At 43.1% G+C, this 22,575-nt stretch overlaps 1 protein-coding gene across 7 annotated transcripts in view; it reads left to right on the top strand.

Moving 5' to 3' along the window:
* The window catches only part of IDO2 (indoleamine 2,3-dioxygenase 2), a 48,105-nt gene extending 30,136 nt beyond the window's left edge, over positions 1-17,969 (top strand). For 5 of the 7 annotated variants that reach the window (XM_006164730.3, XM_014582648.2, XM_014582646.2 and 2 more), the window contains 4 exons: positions 10,754-10,759; positions 10,866-10,917; positions 15,256-15,404; positions 17,300-17,969. In XM_006164730.3, the coding sequence (XP_006164792.1) occupies positions 10,754-10,759; positions 10,866-10,917; positions 15,256-15,404; positions 17,300-17,658 (566 nt within the window). In that variant the 3' untranslated portion in view covers positions 17,659-17,969. The remainder of the gene's footprint in view (positions 1-10,753; positions 10,760-10,865; positions 10,918-15,255; positions 15,405-17,299) is intronic. The other 2 variants (XM_014582647.2, XM_006164731.3) reach the window with 1 other exon arrangement.
* Positions 17,970-22,575: the final 4,606 nt, after the last annotated feature.

Genomic DNA, 22,575 nt, shown 5'->3' with positions numbered 1-22,575 from the left:
CCTGTGACAGCCTTGGGGTCCAGAGATAGCCACTCTATCCTCAGTCTTCAGGTCTAACCACTGAGGCTCCAGGCTGTGCGGAGCAAGTAAGCCAGCCCCGCCTTGGCCTGTGCGGATACCTGACCGGCAGAATATGGTGGTTGGTTTATGCCACTAAGTTGAGCCCTTTATTTTGAAGGCATAAAAAGAGGTTATACAAAAGTAGTTGCACAGGGCCAGCTGGTGGTGGTGTGGTTAAGGTGGCTGGAAACCACATGGCTGACTGCGTGGTTCAAATCCAGGCCCCAGTGGCTTGAGAAACACACAGGCATGTGCGGGTGCATGAGCACAATCTCGAAAGGAGAAATGGAAGAGAGGGGATTGTGGCAATGAGTGTCCCGCATGGCGGAAGGGGGCGCTTTCTCACTTTTCCTCTCTTTCCTGGCCGAAATGGAAGAGAGGGGATTGTGGCATGACTGTCCCGCATGGCGGAAGGGGGTGCTTTCTCACGTTTCCTCTCTTTCCTGGCCATCTCTCTCCAGCAAGTGCATGTGTGCTCTAGCTGCATGTATGTGTGTATATATAAATACACACACACACTTACCCACATACATACATACATATACACATATACCTATATCTGTACAGCACGAACTAGAAGCTGCAGGGTTTATGAAATCACGCATATTGTCTAGTCATCTCTGGTTTACAGCTGTTGACTCTGCATGATGAACAGTGCTTGGCTGGCCTTCTTCCCCTGCTTCCATTGCCCCAACAGAACTTAAACAATGGCTTCTTTCAGGGCCCAGCGTCAGCAAGGCTCTGTGCTCTACTCCCTGCATCAGTGCCTCCTTTCCAGGCGCACGGGCCTCTTCTTGCCTGGGGCAGGGCAGAACACGCCTTTGGGGGCTGCTGTTGCCATTTTGGAGAAGGACCACAGTCCTGAGTCACTGGGCCTTTGCCCAGTGTTTCATATTTACGGGTGCTCTCTGCTGACCGGAAAATAGAGCCGGGCTCCTCGTTTTCCTAACCTGACTCCTCAGGAGACATCGGCCAGCCCGTCTCTACCACCCATGGTGGCCAGCATCGCATCTCTACAGCGTCGGGGTCTCCCTTTTCTCCATCCCGCCTCTTCTAGTGGGGCTTGTTGAAAAGGTTAGACCTTCGCGCTTTATCCTTCATCCTCTTACTCTGGCTCCGTTTTCCATCGCTTTGTCTCTCCACATTGCATTCTGGATTCATTTTCTTTATCTAACTCATTCATTTTCAACGACTTCCAATCTGCTGCTGAATACATAGAGTAGGTTATTTTTCAGTTTCAGAAATTATATCTTATTATTTTTGAGCCTGTTAGGTCCTTTTTTGTGACTTTCTGTTCCCTGTGGGTATTTTCAAGCTGGCTACTCGTTTTCTTACATGGTCAATTCTGTTTCATAACCCACGCCCGATGCTTCTGGTATTCCAATCGGTTTCCATTTCCTTCTTTTGTCTTATATCATTTTCTATTGGTTCTCATGGTTGGCTGTCATGTCTTCTCGTGTGCTTGATTCTTCCTTCTATGTAATGTTGGTTATTTGTAAAATGGCATTTGTAAACAGTCTTCAGGGACTAGAATAAAGAAATACTTGTGTTTGGTTCTCCCTGGTTCTTGGCGACACTGAAATCCTGGATCATTTTGAATGAAATTTCAAAAGTGAAGGCCATTTATCAACTAGGTATGTGAACTTGAGCTAAAAAAGTGCAAAACAGGTCACATCGCACGCTTTCAGTGACCCATCGTTTTCTCTGAATCCTGGCTTGTGCAATACCAAGCAGCCTTCATTTTGCCTCCTGTGGTGAGCTGGGTGGGGCGGATGGTGTGGTTTACAATGAATTTGAGGGGAAAGGCACTTGGGAACCCAGCCCCACAGGAGGAGGGTATGTAAAACCCGTCACCATGGCGGGCCCTGGTCCTAATTTCTGGCCCATTGCACAGAGAAGCCACTAAAACCAGAGCCTGGTGTCTTGGGACTGGGCCTGCCAGATGCCTTCAGGGCAAACGCAGCTTTGCTGCTCCAGTTTTCTGCCTTCTCTGGGTTCCTGCTTTCCCTTAGATTGTTGCTGGTGGTTCCCTGATGCCTTGTCAGTTCTTCAATGCCTTTGCAAAAAGGCATTCCATATTTTACCCCTTGCTGGTGGTTCCCTGATGCCTTGTCAGTTCCTCAATGCCTTTGCAAAAATGCTTCCGTATTTTACCCAAAAATAAATTTTTTTGGAGAGGTTTTTGCTATAGGACCTGTGCATTCACCAGAAAGACAGAGACAGAGAGACAGAAAGTGAGAAATCACCCCCCAGGGGGGATGGCCACGCTGCAATCCCTTCTCCTCCATTCTCCTCTCGGGATCTTGGGCACGCACACACACACGCGCCTGGCGTGAGTTTAAGCCACCGGGTCCGGGACTCAAACTGCAGTTGACTACATGGGAGTCCAGCGACATAGTCATTACACTAACTGCTGGTCCCCTTATCCAAAATTTTAACTTATTTTTGGTGGAAGGATAGGCCCAGGTAAAATGGACTCCATTACCACTGGTGGCGGTCCCTTTCTCGAAATATGTTTGTACTGATTCCTTTCTCCACTGCCACCGTCACTTAGTCCGCACCTGGCTGTCACTGTCTCATGCCTGGACTTCTGCAGTAGATTCCAAATCCTGGCCCTCATCTGCTTTCTGCCTCCCTCTCTCTCTAAATGCGTGTGTGTGTGTGTATGTGTGTGTGTGTATACACATATGACATTTGTAAACAGTCTTTGGGGACTATATATATGCATACACATACACACATATGTTTATGTATATATATTGGGTCGTTATAAAAGTCATGATGCATTTTTGCATAGAAAAATACATCCTGGCTTTTCTGATGACCCAATATATACACATATACACATACGTATATGTGTGTGTGTGTGTATAATATACACACATACATAAATATATATGTGAATGTATATGTATTTGTGTATATATGTATGTATATATATGTTTATTTCTTTCTTTCTCCATGAGTGATAAAGACAGAAAAAGAGGCAGAGAGACAGGCCACTCCAGTAGGGCTCAGTGCCACAACCCACCCCAGCTTTGGCCAGCCCAGCCATGGGCATGCACGTGCCTGGGTATTCAGGGACGTTACTGGATGTGAACCCAGAACTTTCCCATGTGGTCAGCCTCACATGGTGTTGCCTTACCACCTGACTACTACTGTCCAGCCCCCTGGAAAATCTTTTAAAAATGCAAACCAGGATGTATCACCTTCAGTCTTACTACTCTTCAGTGTCCATCCAGCAAGCCCCGGGTGGTGGCCTTTAGCCACCTGTGGCTTCCAAACACTCAAATTGTGGCCATTGAGACTGATAACTACATTTTTAATTATATTTAATTATAATTCATTACAGTTCAAACTTAACTGGATCAGTGTAAAATAGTTTTGTTTAACATACCTCTATTATTAGAAACATTATACTTCATTTAGTTGTTAAAAATTTAGCTTCCAAAGGAAAGTGCACTGTAAATGTAAAATAGAAATGAATGCATGAATACATAGGATTTCAAAGACTTGTTACCAAAAAAAAATAAGAAACCTCACTAATAATTTTTATATCTATTATATATTGAAATGATAATATTTTGGATATTTGAGGTTAAATAAAATAGAATATTGATATTAATTCTGCCTATTTTCTTTCTTTTTGAAATGTTGTGGCTAGAAAATTCAGCATTCCGTATGTGACTCTAGTTTACCCATTATTCTAAGGATAAAGACAAAATTCTTAGCCTATTTGGCAAAACCTGACTTGAACTGGCCATAGGCCATTTTGATCTCATTTAGCTTTGTCACCCCACTCCTCTTTACTCTTTCTTTCTGACACTAATTTAGTTCCTGAAAGAAATCTTATTTCTTCCATTTGAAGGTCTGTGTGCCTACTCTTCCCTCTGCCTCAGACACGTTTTCCTACTTACCCTGTGCTTAGTTAACTCCTACATATACTTCAGATCCCAGCCCAGATGTCCCTCAGGAAGAGCCTGGGTCTCATGGAAGGGCACATAGCTGCTTAAACCCTACCCAGTCTGCCACCAGTCCTGGGAAGGGGGGAGCACAGGGCCGGTGATGGGAACACAATGGATGATCTTCAGGAAAAAGACTGGCCTGGCTGTCTTTGGGCATGCCCAGGGCAGAAGGAAGTGTCCAGGTTACACGCGTGATTTCAAAGCTGGTTCAAGAAAACATCAGGATGCCTCTGGCAAAGACCCATCCTTGGACAGATGGAAGTGAGTTCTGCTTGGCTGGCCTGCTGAGATTCACTGTAGATAGGGAACACCAGGGAAGGAGGCTGGATTTGGTTTGAGACCAATTACATTTTCGCAATAGTGATTTCAGATTTAAAACATCAGTTGATGTTGACAGGAGATTCGAGTTGAGGTTTGGTAAATAGCAAAGCAACAGGTGAAAATAAACTAAAACCATCCTAAGTATGCTAGAGTCAATTTGTGTAAAGATTATAACTTAAAATATCTTGATGGTTTTAGATATTTTAAAACTGTTTTTTTCCTTCTTCAAGAGGTTGAGAACAAGCATTAATAGTAGGCTTTGGAAGTCTTTCCCAATGGCCAAGTAGAATATTCTGCATAAAATATTCCACAGGAGAAGCCAGTAACAGTGGACTGCATTTGGTGAGAGGAAGTTCTGTGGTTGGAGTAGGAGTGTGGGGGTGGGGGGGAAGCAAACTTTTTATCACATGCCAAATTGTATTTTTAAAACAGTATTACCCAGGGGCCAGCAGGTGGTGACGTGGTTAAGGCACTGGACTCCCACATGGCTGACCATTGCTTTGAGCCCTGGACCTGGAGGCTGGCTTTCTCACTTTCCCTCTCTCTCTGATGGGCATATGTGTCCTATAACAAATGAAAAAAATGTAATAATAAATAAATAAAATTTAAACAGTATTACCTAGTTTTAATAAATTAAATAATTTCCTTAAAAACAAAGTTAAAAAAATTAAAGACCTGTTAGATTTAAGGCGAAACTGAGACGTTCGTTCAATGGACACACATGGCTATAAAAGTGGGAACCACACCAAAAAGACTGTGTGGTGCAGAGCGCTGCAGAGCGTGTAGTCCTGTCTTCCAGGGCGGCTTGCGCGCTGCCAAGGCCCTGCCTCGTGCGGCAGTAATAGAGGACTGGCTGTCTTATTTCCCCAAGTGGAGTCATAGCAAATGTTCATAATGTCATGTGAAAACGCGCCACTCATTCTGGGTCTGCAGCTTTTCAGCATTGACCCAAAGCAAGAATTTTGGAGTTCTGCCTTTATTTAAAAGCCACTTTCCAGTACACAACCTAAAGCTCTTCTTCTGAAAACTTTAAGAAGCAAATTGCCTTAAGTTTTCCAAACAAAATAATAATAATGCTGAGGACAGAAAACTGCAGGGAGATGAAAGGGAATTAATCAAAAGTAGACATGGTTTTCAGACTCGGGTTTGAGTGTTTTGTGTATGCTGGGCCATGGCAGGAACTTTGGAGATGTTTAGCCAAGAAAGCACTGAGTGGGGCTGGATCTGGCCACCTGAGGAGAAGGTCAGCCTGGGATGCCATTTTCCCACTCTTCTAGGAAGCCATGTGGGAAGAAAAAGAGAGCTTAATCATGTCTGTGTTTAGATCTTCTGTGTTCCCTGCAGAATAAAGTCACTGACTCAGAGATCACTTTTCTCAGCCAACATGAACTCATTAAATCCAAGGAAGGTGGCTGACATGGCTCGTCTCTCACCAGCTCCATGTTGGTAGAGGGGTGAGTCTCTACTTGGGAGTCTCTGAACAGTGTTCAAAGCCGTCCTTTTCCCCCAGATGGATTCCTACCATTTGCTTGAAGTTTCTTTCAGATAAGTCAATTTGGGGATTAACGAAAAGAATACCAGGCTCATAATCAGATTTAACTCTAATAAAAGCCATATATCCACACTGTTCTGGGCTCTAGATTCTTTTCTCAGTTTTTAAAGTAATATTTAGGGACAGTGGGTGGCATATGCTTAAGGTGCTAGATTCCTACCTGAATGGCCATGGTTCAAGTCCTGGACCTCGTGACTTGACACTCACCCTGGGCACATGTGCTTGCATGTCCAAAATTTTGAGAGGAAAATGGAGGAGAAGGGATTGCGGCATGGCCATTCCCCCGATGAGGGTGATTTCTTGCTTTTTCTCTCTCTCTATCTCTCCAGTGAGTGCACACACCCTATAGCAAAAATCTCTCATGAAAAAATAAAATATTTAATGTATATATACTATCAATTGAATGTGTATAATAATAGTGATACACCCTCACACCTAGTTTCCAACTTTAGAAATAGACTAACCAAAAATTTTAAAATGTTCTGAGTGCTTCTTTTCAACCTCATTCTCCCAAGACACTTAGACAGTTGTCACTATTTTGATTATTACATTAATCATTTTCTTTCACTTTTGTATGCTTCCAGTATTTAAGAAGATATTTCTAAATAGTATATTATTTGGTTTTACATATCTTTGCACTTTATATAAAGACAATTATAATGTTTATTTATTTATTTATTTTTTTACACATTTCTGCAGTTTGCCAATTTCGCTCTAAAGTTATGCGTCGTGGTACCTTTTGCTGCTTGTAGCACCTTTTTGTATCAGTAGACAGTACTTTTTCTCCTGCTTCCTTCTGGGTTTTTGTTGAATTTTGAATTTGTTTTGGTATTAAAAGCAAATATTCAAGTCCCTAGCTCCTAGTGAACTTACGGAAGAGTTTCTCTAGGGTAGATTCCAAGAAGTTGGATTGCCCAGTGGGAATGTACGTATGTCTTCAACTTTCCTCACTAGCCCCAAACTGTTCTCCAAGTGTGTACACCAGGTTGAAATGCCACCTCGCCAGCATTTACTGTTGTCAGCTTTATTTACTGATTCATTAGTTATTTGTTTACTTCTGGTCAATCAGGTAGGCATAAAATGGTATTTTGTTATGGTTTTATTTGCATTTCCCTGATTCTAATAAGTTAACTATCTCCTCTGTTCCCCAGCTCCCATACATGCATGTGCCTGCTATTCACATCCATTTTCAGAAGAGTACATGTCTTTCTTCATTTTTGTATTGGGTTTTTATCTTTTACGTATTGACTTTTTTGTTGTATTTTAATTTGCTGTGGGGTGTATGTGCTCTCAGGAGACGGAGACAAGGAAAGTGAGAAAGCTCCATCCAGCAGGGCTGGTCATGCTGCAATCCCTTCTCCTTTATCCTCCTGTCAGGATTTTGGGCATGAACACATATCCAGTATGCTTCCCAAGCTGCTGGGTTTGGGATTCGAACTGCACAGATGACCAGGTGGGATCCAGCTGCCTTAACTATCATGCCATTTGCTGGCTCACTTACTGATTTTGTGTTTGTACATGTTGGAGGCTGATTTTTGTTAGTTGCATGTGGTGGAAGTGTTTTGTCTTATGCCTTTTGAAAGCAGAAGTTCTTAAATATAGCCAAAGTATCAATTGTTAGTACAAGTTTATGTTTTAGAAGATGTCATGAGAAATTATTCCATAATCATAGGTCATAAATGTATTTCCTATATTCCTGTCTAAACTTGCTTTATCTTTCATGTTAAATCTTCAATTCATATATAATTGTGATCTGAATACAGTATGAGATATGAAATAAATTCAATGTTCTTTCTAGGAAGAACCACTTATCTGCAATATCAGCACAGCCTTATAGCAGATTTTCTTAAGCAAATGAATCTGTTTGTAGGCTCTTCATTCTGTTTCGTTGTCTGTTCCTGCCTCAATACTACTACCTTACAAAATGATAGCTTCTGGTACCAGCAGATGGCAGAATGGTTATGTCACTAGACTCCCATCTTGTCAACTGTTGTTCAAGTCCCAGACTCAGCAACTTAAGACTCATGCCAGGCATGTATGCATGTGTGTCCAAAATCTTGAGAGGAGAATGGAGGAGAAGGGATTGTGGCGTGACCATCCCCCCTGGGGGGTGATTTCTCACTTTCTATCTCTCTGTCTCTCTCTGTCTCTCTGGTGAGTTCACATGCCCTATAGCAAAAAAATCTCTTAAAACAAAGAAAAAATGATAACTTTGTAATATTCCCCATTTTTAAATAGAATAAGCACTCCTTATCTTGCTTCCCTTCTTTAGGAGTGTCTGTACTTGCCTTTTTCCTCTTCCTTTATTTTCTCTCTTTTTGTTTAACATTCAATCGTGGACATCTTTGCAGCATACTAAATTAATTTTGCCAGCATGAATATTCTGTGTATTAGTCTAGTCAAAGATTTTACCACATATACTATCATCAACAGATAACTGACTTTCATTCAGACTGTTAGAATCAGCTTGTCACCTTTAAAAACTCTCTCTTGGTCCCAACACAAAGTAATGACAATTGGTTCAGAAGATGTGCATACTAATTACCCTCATTTAATCGTTGTGCATTGTATTCATGTATTGAAAAATCACATTGTACTCCCACAAATATGTACAATTATTGCATGTTAATAACAAATATCATTTCATTAAAAAAAAACCTTTATTGGGAATTTTGCTCCAATTGTATTAAATATATATGTTAATTAGAGAAAAGTAGCATGATTTTAATATTGTATTCAATCTTTCTGACTTATGACAGAGAGAAAGAATTGCATAAAATATTAACTGAGGTTCTTGAATTAATTATCCCCCTTTTTTTTATATAGCACTGAATATTTTTCTTTTCTTACATGGCCTGAAATATACCCAAATAGAGAACTCTTCTTTTTAATACATTTCTTCTCTTGGATATTGATAATGAGTTTCCGTGTTCATGAACACTGTATATGAGAGTACCAGGCCAGCTGTTTGAGGTGGCTGGATCCAACATGGTCAACTACACAGTTTGAGCTCCAAACTGGGACTTGGGTTTTGAAAAACTTGCCCAGTGGGTGTGCGTGTGTGCTCAAAATGTTGAAAGGAAGAGAGATGGAGGAGAAGGGATCATGGTATGGTCATTTCCTATGGGAGGCTGCTTCCTCACTTCCTCTGTCTCTGTCTCTCTCCAGTGAGTACACATCACCTTTGGCAATAAAAAAAAATAAAAGTGGATCTTTTTGTTTGCTAGATTTTCATCAATAGTTTTCAAAGTAAAGGGCTTACTTACCTTCTGCTTTATTTAGTGACTTGATTTTTATTTTTTAGTGACTATGATATCTTTCGATTTAACTATCATCTCCTGACTGTTGATGCTGATTTGAAAAATGAAATTGATATTTGAATTTTAACCTTGACTCTAGCACCTTGGTAAACACCTTGGAGATTCTAATAATTATCTGTAGATTATTTCAGTTTTCTATGTAGAGATCATAATATTTGAGAAGAATATTTTGTTTCTTCGTTTATACAAATATAACTTTATTTCTTTTAATTTTTTTTTTTTTATTCCTCTGGCTAAGATCTCTAACACAGTGCTGGATGGAGGTGCTGATTCTTATTTAGATCCACACTGAAGAACGTTTTTCGTGTTTCCCCATCACATGTTTTAGGCACTGTGGGCTTCCCGTGGATTCCTTCTATCACCTTAAGGACATCTCTTATTCTTAATTAAACTTTTTTGTATTTGTTTTAACAATAAATTATTTTATTGCATATATTGGAATTATTTTAAGTGAAGAAGTATTTTACATCTACTGAAATGATCATTTGGCTTCTTTTCCTTTAATATTAAGTTGGATTGGGTAAAATATTAAGTTCTGCCATCCAGTTGCACTTTGACAAAAGCTGTAGATAGCACTTAGCAGTTTCAGTGGAAGCATCGCCAACGGGGAAGATCCAGACATAGAGCCCAGAGAAGGAGAATCCACCATGTGAGGCATTGCCATATTTGAGCAGAGAGAATGCCACAGCATCCCATGTGAGCAGAGAGAACGTGGCATTGTCACGTGTGAGCAGAGAACACCGCATCGTCACCTGTGAGCAGAGAGAACTTGATCCTCTCACCACTGAGATAGAGGAGGTGCGAGTCACCTGGGCCCATAGTGGCTTCAGAGAAAGTAGAGAACAGGAAGAAGGGATGGAGAACCAGAGACTACATGATGGCAGGAAAGAGAAACCAATAATTTGGAGATGTGTTTATTTAGGCCTCATGAAAAAGACAGTTTTTTTTTCCTTTCAGAAACAGGGACGTGGACAGGCATCAGATAAACTTGCACTAGGTCACAAAATTCCTAGAGGCACTATTACATGAAGAATAGAGAACAACCTTCAAAAGATGATGAAAAGAAACTTAGTACCATAGAGGACATGTTTGCTTATGTACAAGGTGATCGTCTGGTGGAGGCAGTTCTCTCCAGGCATTGGGGTCTATCTAAAATTAGCTGCACTTATCAATGAACCAACCGAAGCTAACCGTGAAGCTCAGTGAACCCGAGCCTATCCTGCTGTGGCAATTCCTGGGCGAGGTGTGCTCCAGCCCGGTGGCCTCCCTTGACCTGCCCTTGAGCAGTGGTAGACTCAGTGTTCCTCTCCGCTTCCCACATTCTCCCAAATAGCATGTCTATTGAAAATATTAAATTTTTAAACACAGCCTTGATCTCTCTTTTGTTGTTGTTATTAAGTACAGAAAAGGGAAGTACCACAAATAGAAAAGGTCAGCATGTGGAAGAGTTTACAAGTTCTGCAGGCGCCAGCAAGGGGGCCGGCAGAGGAGGGCATTCCATCTGCCTCGTGCTAGTGCTGCCACTTCTATTCCAGGCCTCGGTGCGGATCAGATAGAGGCGCAGCCCCGGGGGAGCGGCGGGGCGCGCACATGGAACCAATCGCTTTTTTTGCCTGAAGTAAAGTTCACTTCTGATTGCTTCTCCAGATTATGTAGACCCCGACATATTTTATGCAGTTATCCGAGTCTTCCTCTCTGGGTAAGTATAGTTCAAGTGTTTTCCTGTATGCAGACTTTGTAGCATTTTCCAAATGTAAGAGGAAAAAACAGGCAGAAACTTCCTAGAGTGGAAAATACAGCAAGTAAGTGCCCCTTGCCAGCAAGGTAATCATGGGGCCCACTCTTAGGTGGAGACGTGGGCACCGTCTTCGTGATGAATGACACTGAGGGCTGAATATTTAGTTTGGAGTGATTGTCCTTAAGTCATCAAATCAGATCTATTTGTATTCACTTAGAATCCTACCTTGACAGTAGGGAAAATAAAGCCCAGTTTGCCACTCATGTATCTCTGTCACTGTTACCCACTTTTCTCCTCTTGGTTTTGAGGCAAGTGAAACAGACAGCATAAAATCTTTCTATTACAGTTACTGGAAGATCTACCTATTGTGTTTTGAATGTCTCTGTCCCTCCAAAATTCATATGTTGAAACCTAATCACAAAAACTAGCAGGTAGTATAGTGATTAAGGCACTGGACTCCCACATAGTCTACCACAGTTGGTGGCTGAGACTCAGTGGCTTGAAAAATCACACTGCATATGTGTGTGCGTGCCTGGAATCCTGAGAGGAGACTAGAGGAGAAGGGATTGCAGCATGGCCACACACACACACACACACACACACACACCCCCGAAGGCGATTTCTCACTGTCCCTCTCTCTGTCTTTGTCTCTGTCTCTCTCCAGTGAGCACACATGCCCTACTGCAAAGTATCTTAAGCAAGAAAGAGAGAAAGATAGAGTGGAAGAAAAGGGAGAAAGAGAGAAAGAAGGAAAAAGAGAAAGAAGGAAAAAGAAAAAGAAAGAGACCTAATCACTAAGATAGTGGTATTAGAAGGTGGGGCCTTTTGGAGGTGATTATGTGGGTTCCATCTTCATAAACAGGATTGACACCCTTATTTAAAAAAGTGTTGAGGGAACTAGCTAGGCCCTTTTCACCCTCTTGCCCTTTCATCCCTTCCAGCGCATAAGGACAGAGGCGAATGCAGCCCTGGTGAGACTGGACGCTCACAGACACTGAACCTGCCAGTGCCCTGGCTTTGTACTTTCCAGCCTTTAGGACTGTGAGAAATAAATGTCTGTTATTTACAAACTACCTACTCTCAGGTATTTTGTTACAGTAAAAGGAGTCGACTAAGGCAGTATCCTTTATGAATTCTTCATTTGTCTCGGTACTTCTTTTTTGTCATGTGGCTTGACATTTTTCCAGAGAACTCTTAGATACATTTCTTCTCTTGAACATTGATCATTTCTGACTCAGCATGTTTTAATTTGATTTTCTTACAAAAACTGAAGGAAATTAAGGTGTTTTTTTGCTTTGTTTTTAATTGTGAAAAATGAAAAATGAAAGCAATAAATGGACAAGGTGAAAATGAGGAACAGGTGTCACCCAATGTCCATTTTGTTAACGAAGCCCTCCCTTAAGTGCTATTGGCTGGGAGAAACTAAAACTTCGGAAGTGCGAGGGTCCCAAGGACTGAGTTCTGTGAGTCCACCACGTAGAAGTGGGAAGGAATTAGTGAAGGAGAATGAGATGGCCTCGGAGAACCTCGGCCAGATTACAAAGACAGATCTGGACAGGGGTGCCCACGTGCAGTTGGCCTGTCCACTGCCCCATAACAGTCACGTCTGAACCACCTCTGTAAAACGATGCTCGGCAATGCCGTAGGACCACTGTCCTGATGCTGACAAGCCACAACCCTCTCTTGAGGGTATTTCATTCTTCCAACAGCTGTAGAAAGCAGATTCAAACTAGGGGGTCAAAATGATTTGTACAAAGTTACAAAATAATAAAAGAGGGAGCGGGGATTCCAATTCAGTGAGAATAATATGGTAAAATGGCTCATAAGTACTGAGGGCTTAATACACAGAAATCTTCAAAAAGTTCATGGACAATGTACCTTATTTAAAAAAAAATGCTTGGATTTCTATTTTTTTTTTTTTTTGGTACCATAATAAGCTTCTCTCCTGATTTCATTTTTTTCATGAACATTTAAAGTCCCCCAGGCACAAGAAGTTGGTATTGGGTTGTTGGAAAAGTCATGATGTACTTTTCTATGTTTTTCTATGTAAAAATGTGTCATGACTTTTCCAACAATTCAATATTTAATTAGTTCTCACAATCGCTCAATAGTTACTAATGTCACTCAGATAAGAAAACTAAGGCTCGAGGAAGCAAATGAACTAGGCAAGGTTCATAGAGTCACAGCAAAACTGACAGGAAGTTCCACACTGCCTGAAGTAGACTCCTCGTTCCTTACACAGAGCCTGCTGTGACCTTACGGTGGTAATCGTTCCTCTCTTCCACTTCCCCCCGTCCACTCTCTGTGTCCTATCTCTGCCCAGAGTGATATCAGCCCAATTGCAAAGGCCACTGGGTTCATCCAATGAAACCCAAGAAGAGCCAGCTCAAACCATCCCCAAAGGAGATATCCAGCCACTTCGAGCATTCGACAGTGAGCAGAGCAGTGCAGTCTGCCCGAGGCTTCTGTGTGCATTCACTGGAGAAAAAGGACTTCAATTTATACGAATAGGTGAAATACCAACGTAAACCTATTGTTTAGACCGTCATAACTACAATGGCAGCTTATTGCTGGACATAAGAGAAAATGTAGAAGTCCAGGCCTGGGGTTCTTGGGAAAATGAAAACAGAGAATGACAAGTCTGAGGTTCAAGTTCTGGTTCCATCATTTTTTTTATCCTGCATGATTTTACTGATTTGTGGAGGAATCTTTTAAAAAATTGAATATACAGAGAGAGCATAATGTTGGTTACCCGGCATGATACGGAGAGAATGGAAGGTAGACTGAAGAGACTATATTGCAGTTATGCAGGATAAATAGGGTCCATCATTTTTTAACAATCTGATTCTAGAAATTTACTAGCTTTAAGTCCTTGTTTCTCTATAAAATGAGGTTAAAAAAAAATAGCCATCGTGATCTACTCACAAGACGTTAAATGAGAAAAAAATGTGAAGGCGCTGTAAAACCGTCAAGGATTGAGCTGCAAATGGAATGTGCTCTTGTTGTTACTGTCTTTGTTTCATTGAGTCACCCACATGTAGTCTGTGATTGTTCAAAACTATGAAATTCAGACATAGGGAAATGAATAAAATACATAAAGACAGAAAGAGGGTGACTCAGAGAAAACAACGAAGGAAGACACCTTAGTCTGTTACTGTGTTGATAACAGAAATACCTGAGGCTGGGTAATTTATGAAGAAGTAGAGATTTATTGACTCACATTCTGGTGGCTGGGAAGTCCAAAATCATCACAAAATAGTGGGCGGCAGAAGTTGGAGCAGAACAGGGCATGGTCTATAACCACATGGGCTCTTCCCACCTCGTTTGCTCTCCTTATAAACGCACCAAAACTCAGTTAGGGGGGCCCTGCCCTAAGGACCTTATTGCCCCCACAGGTCATACTCTGGGACACCATGAAGGGCTTGAGTTTTTACTGACACATTAATAAGTCTCAACACATGAGCTTTTGGAGGACATTCAATCACTGCCCACTAAGACGAAATTCTCAAACTTGAACTTGGAGGGGAAAAACCATTATCCAGACCATAACTGAAGGGAATCAGCAAGAGAGACAAGCAGAGGAAGGGAAGGGAGGGGAGAGAAAAGCCCACTTAATCCGAGCCATGACTAAGAGCCCTGGTTCCAGTCTTGCTACATGTGCTCGACTTCAGCCTCTGGGAAGCTGCAGGGCTGGGTTGTGTTCTCTTTGTTGCCACCCTTACCACCCACCCTGACTGTCAACAAAGCATCTGATAATTGCATTTCCAGAAAGTCAGATGATAGCTAGCACTGAGAGTAGCACGACATCTGTTACTGTGGTTCCAGGGAAAGGCAAAGTGGTGCACGGTTGTGTGTTGGCATATATTTGTGTGTATTTGTGAAGCTCCACTTATAGAATTGAAAGCATCAGGTCATCAGGGTTGAGATGAGCAGAGGAGGTAAAGATTTCTTCAGAGCTTAAATTGTTCTGTCACTCAACACTGGCTGCATTCTTATAACTGAGTCTTTTCAGTGACTATGCCATGGGATCAATACCAAATATTCCTGTTTAAATACCTTTTACTTCTATAAAGGAACCCCTTAAATAAGGAAGAGAAGGGCTGCAATTTGGTGACCCCTTATGAAGCTGGGGTCAAGATGAAGCTTGAATTCTTAGCTCACAAAGATATCCCATGCTTTGCCTTAAAGTAAACCCTGAAATCAGGTTCCCTGTCTTGCGCATTCTCAATTTCTGTATCAGAAAATACACTGTTAACTCCTGGCACTCTGTTCTTCTCTCTGACTTTGATTTTTACTTAGATGGAAAGATAACCCAGCAATGCCAACCGGGCTGAAGTATGAAGGTGTCTCTGAGGAGCCCCTGCAATACTCGGGGGGCAGTGCAGCTCAGAGCACAGTGCTTCATGTCTTTGATGAGTTCTTAGGTGTCCGTCATGGCAAGGAAAGTGGTAAGTCAGACATGTTTTCTTTTTCTGTTATTCCTTAGGAGGAGATAGAGGAGGAAGAAATGTTTTTACTAACTGATAATGCCAAGTAGAAATGAAAATGTCAGGAAGATTGTATTTCCCTACCTCACCTGCAAGCATGCCCTTTTGTTTTCCCCTCCATCAGCTGTAAGCCTGCCATATGTTAGGGTATCAAGTCAATTAATATCAGATCTCAACTCACTCTTGGGTTCCATTTCCAGATCTGATATACTTTAAGATATAGGCTATAATTTGGGTTGAATCCTTAGGCAGTAGCTTCCTTTTCCACAGTTGGGGACAGCTGGAGTTGGAAGGATATGACTTCACATTGGAGAGTCCAGAGGCAGCTGGGAATGGCCCCACAGTCCTCCAGTAAAGCTCTAGCCAAATCTGGAATGCAAGAGGGCCCATCATCTCAGAAACCTGAGGTTGCTCCTTTTCTTACCTGCAGTGTTTACCAGCTGCAAAAAGGCCCTTTATAATACAGAATTTTCAAGTTAGATTAGGAAAAAAAGTGACTAGAATTTAATGTCATACAGTCTAGTCTTATCTACAAAAGTCAGTTCTCTAGTTACTATGATACTTTTTAATGAATTTTTGCATTTGGTGATGTGAAGAATTTGCCACACATAATGTTATACACATATAGATTTCCTATAATTATTTACTGATTTAACTTTTTTTTTTAAAGTTTAATCAGGCCAGCAGATGGCATGGTGGTTAGGGTGCTGGATCCCACATGGCTAACTCTGGTTTGTGTTGAAGATCCAGCAACAGCTTGAAAAACACTCTGGGCATTTGTGTATACGTGTTCAAGATCCTGAGAGGAGAATGATGGAGAAGGGATTGTGGTGTGGCCACCCCTCCTAAGGCGGGTCTTTTCCCTCACTTTCCCTCTCTTGCTGGTGAGCACACATACCCCTATAGGAAAAAAGAAAGTTTAACTTTTTTCCATGAGACATACAGAGACAGACAGATGAGAGAGACACAGAGACAGTGAGGCAAGTGCTCCAAGAGGATCGTTATGCCATGATCAACCCCCAAGTCTCACTAGCTTGGATCACAGGCTTGCAGAGAGGTCACGGGACATGAACCCAGGGCCTTTCTCATGTGTGTCTGATTATTACTGCACCTCACCACTATTGATTTGAAATTGAAACCACTTGACTTCAAGAGAGTGTTACTAGGCTGTTGCTAGCAGAGAGACAGAAAGCGAATGTGAGAAAGCATCTCCTAGGGTGAATGGCCAGGCTGCAACCCCTTCTCCTCCATTCTCCTCTCAGGATTTTGTGCATGCATGCGCGCACACACACACACACACACACACACACACACACACACACGGCATGGACACACACTGTGTCCAGGACTTGAACTGTGCAGTCAGCCATGAGGGATCTAGCCACCTTAGCCACCACACCACTGGCTGGGTCAGCAGTTGTTCAGTATCTTTTGCTGTACACAGTCTAGAATATCTGTCTTCCCTGACACTCCATCCAGAACAGAGCACTTAGGAAATGAATTTCACCAGAGCATCTAGCTTATCCGTTCAGAGTCGGTGTCCTACCTGTGCGGATATCCCTAATAGTAGCTGCAACTAGATACTTGGTTTACCTCTGCCATATGACAAATATTTACACATAGCTCTAACTCCGTTACCTGAAATACGCTTGATCCTCTTTTTCTTCTTTGTCTCCTGTCAGCATGCAGAAACGTGCATCTGAGAATTTGAAGCCCACAAGCAGTAAAACCAGCAAAGTAGACTGTTCACTGGGGACACCAGTGACAATTCCTGCCACATGCATGTCTGCAAAAGCAGGCAGGCCCTCCCTTGGTCCCCTGCGGGGTTGTGACGTTGTTCGGGTTGTCTCTTCCAGCTGACTTTCTGCACAGAATGAGAGACTACATGCCGCCTTCTCACAAGGCCTTCATAGAAGAAGTCCGGGCAGCTCCTGCACTGAGGGACTTCATCCTGTCCTCTGGACACGACCACTTCCTGGCCGCCTACAACCGGTGCCTGGAGGTGCTGGTGGAGCTGCGCAGCTACCACATCACCATTGTGACCAAATACCTCATCACAGCTGCAGCCAGAGCAAAGGGCAGGAGGCTGAACCAGCCCCCGGGGCTAGCAGAGCTACCGCAGGCCTGCAGGGGCACGGGCGGAACTGCTGTGCTCACTTTCCTGAAGAGTGTCAGGGATAAGACCTTGGAGACAATCCTCCACCCCAGGGGTTAGGAGTCTGCCCTCTCCCTCGCAATGCAGAGGAAGAGGGTCAGCATTGCCTGGAATCACCCAGAGGGACCTCAGCCCATTCATTTCTGTCTATAGGACAACACATTCTCCTGTGCTGAGAGCTGTTGTCCTCAGAGAAGAGTGGACATGGCCCAAGATTCCCTTCTTGACCAGATCGCCACCCCATGGAAAATAGCTCTGGACATGTCCTCATTCAAAACCCCACAGAAGAATGACTGGATCTCATTCTGTTTGATGAGTAATTAAAAAAACAGTGTAAATTACAAAACAAATCAATAAAATCAATAAAATCATTCATGATCCAGTAGCCTTTTTGATTTCTTTACAAAACAAATTCACTTAACAATTTATTGTTTCCTACTGTGTTCAGGGGTTGAAATAGGGATGTCTGTGTCCCCAGCACCTCTCTTCTCCCTGAGTGGGTGGGCCAGGGCCACAGGAGGTTGGGAAGGCCCAGTGGAAATGCAGAGAGAAGAAGACGCCACCGAAGACTTGGAAGTTGCGAGTGCAAAACTGAATCCATGACAATAGGGGACTGGATGCGACGTGATCACGCTATGGAGGCTGTAAGTCCTACGTTCCGCTCCTCCTGCTTGTTTAGCAGAACGTCCTCTCTCCGCACTGAACGTCTGTCTTTGTAAAATGTGTTCACTGACCTTTTGGACATAAATAAGCAAAATTGGAATAAATAGTAAACCCGTATGTTTAGAGTGCAAGTAAGTGCAACTGCTTTTATTGACTTAGATTCTAGGTCAACGTCTCATTCTACCTGACAATAGAAAGCCAGAAAACTTAATTTTTTTAATTGTATGAATTTAGAATAAATTCTGTTAATTTCAGGTTGCTCCGCTATGCACTTGCTCACGTACCTGGAACAGCACCTAAATTCCAGGGGCCCAACCTAGCATCCTGGCATCAGGGAGGGACACCTGGTCATTGAGCAGCCTCTGCCGGTGCTATCTGCCCTGAAGGCCCCTTCCCAGGTGGGCACTGGTCAAGCAGGACATGAAACATTTTATTCTGTCTGAAAGGCCTTTCGAATCTTTCAGCCCTCAAGATCTATCAGACCACTTGGAGACATGTTTAACTACTTCGCCCAGAGCCTTGGGTGTTTGGAGGCCACACAGCACCTCAGTACCATGGCAACCATTTCCACTTCCCGGTGTTAAGGAGGCAAGAGAATTCTGGACCCTTGTCAAGTCTCAGGGACCGTGGCCAGGAGCCACGACCCAGTAGCTTCCACCTGGGGCACCGGGAGGGCTCTTGCTCTCTCTGGTCCCCAGGGTTGATCTGGGGACACTGGGCTGTGGAGCATGACAGGCTAAGGGCTTCTCGGGGACACTCACCATTGCTCCTCTCTTGGCTGCCCACTGTTTCTCGTCCTCTCAGCCGGAGAGGGAATCCTGGCCAGGGACACGCCTGGGTCCAACAGCCTCCCTTCTACCCACTGTTCAGGTCAGAGCTTAGCTCAGAGGACTGAGGCCATCGCGGGATGCTGTCCTTTTCCTGTGTTGGAAAAATTTATTTTGGACCTCCAGATATGAATGTGAGCATATTTCTTTCTCTCTAATTTGCTCTGGGATCAATGTACGCGGACTTCTCAGCTGCCCGGGCTGCGTGTGTGACATGCGTGATGTGGCCCAGGGAAGAAGGTGGGTGGTGAGAGCACACCATTAATGATTCAAAGCAGTACCCCTCCCACCAGCATCTTCAGGTTTAACAAACAGGACTTTCAGAACAAGGTCTCAGTTTAAATTTTGACCTTTTCCTTTTTTGTTTTTTTTTGAATAGTATGTCTTTGACCAATTTGAGAAATTAACTAATTCTCAGCTTATTTGTTTTCTTAGTTTAAAAAAAACATTTTTAATCCAAGGCAGAACACGCACATACACATGTTAGAGAGGGGGGGGGGTTTAATCCAAGGCAGAACACGCACATACACATGTTAGAGAGAGAGAGGGGGGGGGAAAGGGATTGGGGGAGCACCGTCCACAGCATCTGGTCGAGCCATGATCCCCTTCCTCTAGTCCTTTAGCACTTATGCATATGCCTGGCATGTTTCGGGCACACTGGGCTGAGGATTTGAACTGTGGTCACCACGTGGGATCCAGTTTCTACTGAGGGCAGAACACGCACATACACATGTTAGAGAGAGAGAGGGGGGGGGAAAGGGATTGGGGGAGCACCGTCCACAGCATCTGGTCGAGCCATGATCCCCTTCCTCTAGTCCTTTAGCACTTATGCATATGCCTGGCATGTTTCGGGCACACTGGGCTGAGGATTTGAACTGTGGTCACCACGTGGGATCCAGTTTCTACTGAGCAGTGCATTACACCATGACGTGGAGCCAGCCAGCTTCCTGTTTCTCATAAAAGCAAGATGATCAGGCAAGTTGTGATGACACAATAACACGGCCTGCTGGCAATGCTGAGGCCATGGATGGTCTGGGTTTGTACCCCCAGGTCTCCACATGCACACTGTGTGCACACATGCACTTCCATGATGCAGGCTGGCTCAGGCTGGGGGTGGATCATGGCATCAAGACTATTGAAGAGTGTCCTCCTCTCTCTTTCTCCTTTTCTCTCTCTCTCTGTTTCCCTCTTTCATGGAAGAAAAAAATAAACAAAGAAACTTGAAAAACTGGGAAAACAAGATGACCAGCTGAGACAAAAGGGATTGTGCCTGGCATGGAGGAAGAAGGTCCATTAAAGCTTGTTTGTGCAGTGTCGTCCAGAGCACAGTATAGAAATCAGTTCAAAGGAGAACACTGCGTTTTGCAAACTTCTTGGATTCGCAGCATCTGAATAGCAATAAAATGATCATTTATGTCCTGCTGGAAACTAGAAAGTTGCATACACAGGGCTGACAGAGCTGAGAAACCTGGGTTTGCATTCTGTTTTTGACTCGTTTACAAGTTTAGCCTTTGGGTGTTGCAATGTATCTCCCTGTAAAGGAAGAAATTTCCTAAAAGCTACATGAGGCCCATCTGAGGAGTCTCCAGACAGTGTACGGAAAGTGTGTGTTATGAAAAATCGACATGGATTCCAATTATTTTTGTGCACAGATAAATTAAATCGCATTCCATTTTTCCACAAACTTTTTGAAGCACCCTTCTATATAAGTAACTACCTGATGGTTATTAAGCTCTTGTTTCTATGGATATACCGTTGACCTGGAGAGAGCCAGATCTAGAAGTCCCGAGGAACCAGAAGAGAAGTTGGTACAGGCTGTCTATCTCCCTGTACTTGGGGAAGAAAAGGGATAACAGGATCCCTAAAAAGCAAGCAAAGTAAGAGAGCCTGGGTATTTCAGAATCATGCACACATGTGTAGCAAATGGTGACAAGGAACTTAGACTGGGAGTTGAAAAGAGAATGCTGATTACTTCAGGCTTTAAGTCTAGGCCTGATTCAGTGAGGCCTTCCTTTGTCTCTCAGAGAGACAAGATTAAAAAAAAAACTATCCTGACTGACTTTTTTTTTTTTTTTTGCCTGTAGAGAGGGAGGAAGGGAGGGAGGGAGGGGAGAGGGAGAGGGAGAGGGAGAGAGAGAGAGAGAGAACCACCTACGGGGCATGGCCAGGCCACAATCCTTTCTCCATTCTCCTCTCAGGAGTTTGGACATGCATGCACACATGCCCAGTGCATTCTCAAGCCACCAGTCTGGAACTCGAACTGCGTGGTCAGCCATGTGGAATCCAGCTGCCTTAACCACCATACAATCTGGCTGGACCCCTGAGTGGCTTTTTTCAGTGGATCCAGACCAACGAAAGAGACCACAGAGCCTGATGCAGCATTTTCAGTGAATGTTGAATAAATGGAAAACTAGATAGATTAAATGAAGTGGAAAAGAAGAATTCAAAATTTTCCCTTTGGAAGCCGTCAGAATATGTTTTGTTTATTGTCATTAAGTCTTAATTATAACAATGAAATAAATGCAAAGAAAAGTCTTAGTTTTATTTGCTAATGAATAACAAATGAACCGGTCCATGTATCAAGGTGATTTCTCAATCTGGGGAATTCCACTTCTAGCCAGAAGAAAACATAGTTTTCTCAAGATTTCCAGGAACACAAGGGATGTGCAGTGAAAACTGCCCATCTCTTGGAATGGATGATTGCATTATTATTACTATGTGGGGATGCAACAGTAAGCTTGAGGAAATTGCAAAGCAGGATTCAAGCCTCAGTGTCTCGGGCAAACATTGGCTGGCAATACAAACTGCTCACCTTGCTTCAGCAAGGGTGTCTAAGTCAGAGTAACTAGCAAGGTATTGCAGTGTTTTCGTGAAAAGCAAAGCTGATAGGTATCTGCAGGACAGCAGACCCTGAGTAAGTGGTAGTACTACGATGATGCTCTTGATCTTGATTTAAAATGTCTAGGAAGAAGACCAGTGAGGGGCCCAGGAAACCTGTAAGTTCTGAGAATTGAGTGGAGGTCCTAAGGACATGCCATATCAAGGAGTGTTGCAGAAACCATTCACTTGGAGCACATGTGGAGTCACGTGTGTATGTACCTACGTGTGAGGAGCAGAATAGTGACTGAGAACAAAGACGGCCAAGTCAGACCAGGTTCAGACCCTAGGACAGACACACTCTGGTCCAGGATTTGTAAATTGTGTCTCATAATGATAAGAACAAGGATGATGTTGTCACGGGATTATGTTCTCAGTTTATCCAGATATAAACAAAACCAACTGTAATGTCTACTACCTATGGCTTCTCCGTACTTTTGAAGTAAATTAGGAAACACCTAGACTTAATGGACTAGAGGAGAAGTGTGCAAGTTCTTGCCTTTGGGAAATGTTTCCTTCAGGATCCTCGGTACTAGAGTCAAAGAGAGGTGAGAAACATGCACTTTCTTCCTGTTCTAAAGAGCATGCATCTTTGATCCTTGTAGGTCAG

This window comes from Tupaia chinensis, unplaced genomic scaffold (genome assembly GCF_000334495.1).
Source record: "Tupaia chinensis unplaced genomic scaffold, TupChi_1.0 Scaffold143705_1, whole genome shotgun sequence".
NCBI classification, from domain to species: Eukaryota; Metazoa; Chordata; class Mammalia; order Scandentia; family Tupaiidae; genus Tupaia; species Tupaia belangeri.
The sequence above is the reverse complement of the archived record's forward strand: the minus strand, read 5'-3'. Positions and strand labels throughout refer to the sequence as shown.